The sequence below is a fragment of the Primulina tabacum genome, chromosome 4 (assembly GCF_025594145.1).
Source record: "Primulina tabacum isolate GXHZ01 chromosome 4, ASM2559414v2, whole genome shotgun sequence".
Lineage (NCBI taxonomy): Eukaryota > Viridiplantae > Streptophyta > Magnoliopsida > Lamiales > Gesneriaceae > Primulina > Primulina tabacum.
The window spans coordinates 46,799,428-46,805,730 of record NC_134553.1 but is presented as its reverse complement, the minus strand read 5'-3'; the positions used below and the strand labels follow the sequence as shown (position 1 = coordinate 46,805,730).

The following is a 6,303-nucleotide window of genomic DNA, read 5'->3' as shown; positions in this document are numbered from 1 at the left end:
TATATATATATATATATAAATCATTCTTTATTTTTACAATGGGACATTTTTCTACATGAACCATTCATTTTTTTTTATAAATTAGACCCTAAAAATAAGTATAATCATCGATATATCTCATATCATCTCACATAATCTTGTAATAACTAAACATCAATTATTAGCCCTTTTTCAGATCAGTTTCATAGCTTTTTACGATATATGTCTTTTTACAAGAATTTTTCATTAGTTTTATAAAAATCGACGAAATCGTTATTCAGAATATGATTAAACAAATATATAATTTTTCGAGAACTACTTTGTGCCCTTGTATTAGATCAATCTTTTAAGATAATTAATTCCATTTGTAATTTACAATAATCACACATGAAATATTTTCAAATTATTTAATCTTTTCCTCATTATCATCATAGATTAGGCAATGCACAAGAAGAAAGAAAAGGAGAGATTAAAGAGTAAAGTATTAGAAAGAAAGGGTCACAAAGCGAAATTACGATAAATATAGGAGCAAATTCCAATAATACAGCACACACAATCGCCCCTCTCCCCGTTAAATTAGGGTTCTTATATTCCGGTCTCATAAGCAGAATGCTCTCTTCAGGCATACTTTCTGTCTGTACATAAATTGTAAGTTAAGAGAAACGCTTATACTTTAATGGATAACGATTGCTGGTTCTGTAAAGTTCAGTTCTTTGTCTGGGTGGTATTTTCCTTCTTTTCTTTTCTTTTATTGCATTTCATTTTCATTATTTAATTGCATTTGTTTTGTGAATGGGGTATTAAGCTATTTTAGAAAGTTGGGATTGGGATTGTTGGGGGGTCTGTTTCAGTTAGCTCCGATAATTGGAAATTATTGAGTGAAGTGCTCTTTATTTATTTGAATGAAAAGAATATTGTTGTTGGTGACTATCTTTTGTTTCAGGATTTTTATCTTTTATATGAAGTCCCTCACACCTAACTCAAGTGCTTCCTTAAAGTTTTATTCTTTTCGATGTTCTTATCATGGTGGTGTTTCATGGTATTATAGGTAGGGAGGAAATGCAAGGTATGAGTTCAAAATATGGTTATTTAGAAGAAATTTTCTTGAAGGGAGTGTAGTTTAAGTTATTGAGTGGCAAAATTTCCGGTGCGGTAGACTTATGTTGCTTTTTTTTGTTTTTTAATATTCCTAGTTTTTTATGTTTTTGGTCAGAATGAGTTGATGGATTTCATGCTGTGGATCTAATTTTTGTGTTGCAGAAGGTTGATAATTAGCATCGTAGTTTTGAAAGAACTTGGAACCTTCAGTTTGTCTCCTTTGTCATTGCTATCTAGCTCCTACATCTTAATATATATCTAAGCTCTATAAAGAGTTTGAAAGTTGTCAAGAACAGGCTACCAGGGCTAATTTTTGCTGATTTTGGTGTGACTACTTGATGCAATTTTTAATATCAACTTCTGGGTGACCTTTTTTAGAAGAAGTAAATCATATTCCCCAATGTCCTTTGAACTTTGGACAGTTTGGGGATCAGAGCTAGTTAGTGTTGCAGTTGGTTGATTATTTCTTGTGAGTGTCGTCAAAGATAGCTAAAACGGGGTCGTTTTGTTGTGTGGCTGCAAGGCCACATGGATCCAATGCGACAAGCAGAGACTGGTCTGTTGGGCCGCAGGAGCCATACTGGAGAACTAACACGAGCTATTCACCACCACCGTCCAGATGGGATTTTCGATTTCAAGCCGAAGCACATTCATTTGGTACCCAACATTCATTTGGTTCCCACGATGGTATGCAGTTGTATGGGTCTTCTGCGTCGTCAAACAGCCGAGGTAGTCGAAGCTGGGTGAGAGGGACCAATCTGGCTAATCATCAGTTTTTGGTATCTGATGGTATTGGTCCATTTTATGGCAGTCCATCTGACATTTCTCCTGTACGGCAATGGACTCCTCCTGCAATACAAGAGATCAGCACTGATGATTATGGGACTTCAAGAAGAGGTATTCAAGTTAAATTTTTCATCTTGACCCACCTGCAGTTTTTGTATTCTTCTCCTAAAACAATTGATTAAGAGCTCAATACATGACGGTGAAGTATTATGCTGCAAATACTAAAACCGGTGCAAGTGGTTTTTTAAGTAAGCTAAAAAATTGAGGCCAAGATACAAATTCTTTGGTGTCATGGAACGGGTCGATCACTTTTTTCTTCTTTTAATTCATAATACTCCCATCTTCCTGACTTCCTTCACAACTTACTGCACCCTCTTTCTCTTAAGCAGAGAACAAAAAATTCGTGATGTTACTTTTCTCTCGGATTTTTTCAAGGGGCAAAATTGCACGTCTATCTAGTCTTACATTCAGTCAACCACCCTGTTCAGGAAATACTTGTCCCGAGCTTGTGAATTTGCCTTGCTTTCCATATTGGAAAGTCTGACGTAAACATGCAAAATAATCAGCAGACCTTCAGTTTGGGTAGCCTTGTCTCTCATTAAAAACCCACTCAATAGCTGCCCCGGTAATTCTTTTTGAGAGCTTGTGTTACACCCACCAACTGTCAAAACCACAGACTAATAGTCAAACTTATTTTTTGTTTTCTAAACTTGCGTGGTTCACTCCACAATATATATTGCTTAGAGTCTTTATAAGTAAGTATCAATGCTTTTTCCATCAGGAGAAAAGAAGCAAATTTTCCTGAAAAAGTAGTTCTGCAACGCAATATGTCTCTAGAATGACTTGTAGACATGTACTTGTTTTTTTGTTTCTCAAATTGTTGCCATGCCACTATAATCAAGCTTGGATAGTAGTTAAAATTAGTTTTGGTATTTCTTATATGCATTGTTTTGCTATACACGCCCTTGAAAGTGGTGCTTACTTCGTTGCAAGTCTAATTTCTTAGCTGGTTTCTATTTTAGTATTGTTGAGAGCTTACATCTGTTAACTGCGATAGGAGCTTTGCCGTTCAACGACTTTTTTTAATGAGATGGATTGAGACCCTTGTTTTCTATTGTTACATATGATGTAGGAGAATTGCTCGTCTACTCTTAAAAACCATACAGTGCTTGACGTTCTTAGTTGAACTCCTTTTATGACTGAAGCCTCATGCACTTTACAGTCTTTGTGCTTCTTAGTGATGTCTTTTTGCTTCTTAGTGATTACAGGAGCTAATAGTTTGTATTTTGTCTTCCTTTGCCAGATGATGTTTTGAGGCCATTATCCTTTTCTCCGACGATGGAGGTATATGTATATCTCGTCGTGCTTACATTCAAACTTCTCTGGTTATTTTTGCCAAATTTGAACTTTTGCTAAAATGATAAAATTACATTTACAGGGAACATCGGTAGCTAGGGATAGTGGAGGTTCTACTTCATCTCGATCGGACAGTAGTTGTGATTATGAGTCCATGGTCAAGCCACATTCCTCTCATCGTAACTTTGCCAATCGCCGGTGCTTTACACCAAAAGCAATTCACCCATTGTCATTTCCGTCAGAAATAACACCCACCCGAGATATTTCTAATATAGCCCCTACTGGGCTTTCAGAACCCAGTGTTGTCACTCCACGAAGAGACAGACAACATTTGAGCAGTGCTAGTGGTAGTGTTGACCTCTCTGAAATACCCGAGCCATTTGAATATGAACCTTCCAACACGTCTCGTAGTCCTGCAGATCGTTTCAAATGTGGATTGTGCGAGAGGTTCCTTTCACAAAGATCACCTTGGGGTTCTGGAAGGATAGTAAAAAGCGGAGACATGCCAGTTGCCGGAATCCTGTATTGTCGCCATGTCTTCCACGCTGAGTGCTTGGAGCAAACAACACCTAAAGGACATAAAAACGATCCCCCATGTCCCATATGTGCGAAAATTGAAGAAGAAAATTTAACCGACCAGCCAATCTTTTCCAAGTTAAGGACTAGTTTCCCTCGGCTCAAACCTTTCAGCGAAGATGGTCCGTCAAGGCCATGGGGCTGCGCCCAAGCTGGAGATTGTGTTGAAGGGGCGTTGCACACCCCTAGTCGGAACACATTGCTTTCTCTTAATCGGAACCGGTGTAAGAAAAATCATTCCTTAAAGAGCAATCCTGGCCGAGAATTCCCAGGGAAAGTAAGGAAAGCTGGCTATTTTTCTTCACAGTTATTTATTGGTTCGGTTGAACAAGGATCCATCGGTGCCTCAAAGACGACGGGTAACTCGAGTTTGAACTGATGCCAAGGTTCTGTTTGAATCATGTTTTGAGAATGAGGATCTTGCCTGGTAATTTAGCATCATGTACGATAAAATTCGACTTGTTATTCATTTTACCCATTGTTGTTTGGGCTTCATTCTAAAGTTCTTATGTTGTCTCAGGATTGATCCTCTTTTTCATCTGCATCTGAATTTTCATCAATGTAACCCTGTATTACTAATATTTTATGCGCGTTTTATGTTTTCCCGATAATCATGGGGCTATAAATCTCACTAGCAATTTAACAAAATTTTATATATGTAATTTTTTCGTAAATACAAATTTAACCACATAGTATTGAATATATATATATATATATATATATATATAGATAGACGCAGTTGTTATTTTGAGGAATGCTTTTGGAAATGACTGAAAAAATATGGCAATAGTTATTCTATCCCTACATCCATGTTGTTCGATGAAATCACTATTTGGGTACAATGCCACAATCTGCCATTGGCCCGGCCTGATGCAAAAAGAACTCCTAAACAAAGTTGGTCAACAGATTGGTATGGTTGAAGAATTGGATGTTGGTGATAATGGAGCTTATCTGGGACGGTTTGCTCGAATCCGGGTAAAAGATTAAATGTAAATCAACCATTATCAAAATTTATTTGTATTAGTACAAGTGGAGATGAGGAAGATAGCATTGTCTTCTTGTGTATGAACATATGTCGGACTTCGGCTATGATTGCGGAAGAATTGGTCACACTGTCAGAGATTGTGTCGATGATACAGTAATAAAACTAATCTTGCCTACGGAATCTGGCTAAGGGCGTAGACTCGTAGTGGAGGCGGGAAAGGAATGCATTCACATGAACCAAAATCTGATCTGAACTAGAATAATGACCAATCAAATGTGGGGGAGGAAGATCAAGAAAGCCCAGCTGCCGACAATCATGATTCTGCAAGTCAACTGTGATGGTTATGGACGATGGCATCTTGGGAACTTTGGACAGAAACAAGAAACCGGTGGGTGAACCAGGATCTTCTTGAGAGCCAGTATCTAATTCAGATTCCCAAAAATTATTGATCCAGGACATGGAAGTGACTCCCAAAAACCTTATTGCAGTTCAATCTTACGGCTCGCCTCGTGACCAGGGGCAAAAGGAAAGACCAATAGATGAATCACTTAACACGAGGGAGCAGAAACAATGGAAGAGACGAGCCAGGGTAGGAGGATTGTATCAAAAGAAGAAGGAGATGACGTCAATATTTGGAATTGAGAAACGAAAATTCAACAATGATACAGAAGAGTTCACTTCCAAGGAATGTGGTACCTCGACAAAAAAAGGGCAAAAATAGAAAATGAAAAATATATGGTTGATGAATTAACCGCGGTGGTTGCATGAACACAATGAATCTCATATGTTGGAATGTTCAAGGGCTTGGAAACCCACGCGCATTCCATGAATTATGGCGACTCATAGTCGAAAAGGACCCAACTCTCTTGTTTTTGAGTGAAACAAAAACGAGAGAGGCAAAGTGCAGGCTACGGAAGAGTATTCTGGGTTTTACGGTTTTCTCATGGTGGATTGTAGAGGTAAAAGCCGTGGTCTTGCATTGTTTTGGAAAGAACCGGCCGAGGTATCAATTAAATCTTATTTTGTTGGTCACATTGATTGTGTTATTTAGGAATCACATAATTTGTGGCGATTTACGGGTTTCTACGGCCAACCGAACTCATTGTTATGCCATTTTTCGTGGGATCTCCTCCAACGACTCAAGAGTCTGCGTGAGCTTAAGGATATTCCATGGTTAGTAGGTGGCGATTTTAATGAGGTATGCTATGAGAGTGAAAAGTGGGTGGCAATAGAAGATCATCTCCTCATATGCAGGCTTTTCAAGAAACACTAGAAATGTGTGAGCTTCAAGATCTCCACTATTATGGAGACTATTATACTTGGGTGAATCGCGGAAGCACAGAAAATTAATTTTTGAAAGGTTTGATCGATTTGTAGGCAGTCTGTATTGGAGGTTATTGTATCTGACATCCCATGTCTCAGCTCTGGAATTCTTCCACTCTGATAATCCTCCCATCTATCTTCAATTTAAAAATTCTCATTCACAAAGGCAAGCTAAGCATTTATCATTGATAGGCCTATTC

The 6,303-nt window shown here is 38.0% G+C and overlaps 1 protein-coding gene across 4 annotated transcripts; it reads left to right on the top strand.

Annotated features, from left to right (window-relative positions):
• The first annotated feature begins 480 nt into the window (after nt 1–480).
• Nucleotides 481–4,376, top strand: LOC142543504 (uncharacterized). Of its 4 annotated transcripts, none has more exons than XM_075650806.1 (4): nt 481–627; nt 1,240–1,974; nt 3,167–3,207; nt 3,302–4,376. In XM_075650806.1, the coding sequence occupies exons 2-4, from the start codon at nt 1,767–1,769 to the stop codon at nt 4,172–4,174; spliced, it is 1,122 nt and encodes a 373-aa protein (XP_075506921.1). In that variant the 5' UTR covers nt 481–627; nt 1,240–1,766; the 3' UTR covers nt 4,175–4,376. The 4 variants fall into 4 exon arrangements, with proteins under 4 accessions (XP_075506921.1, XP_075506923.1, XP_075506924.1 ...); XM_075650808.1 differs by having other exon boundaries at nt 582–700; XM_075650809.1 differs by having other exon boundaries at nt 588–703.
• Nucleotides 4,377–6,303: the final 1,927 nt, after the last annotated feature.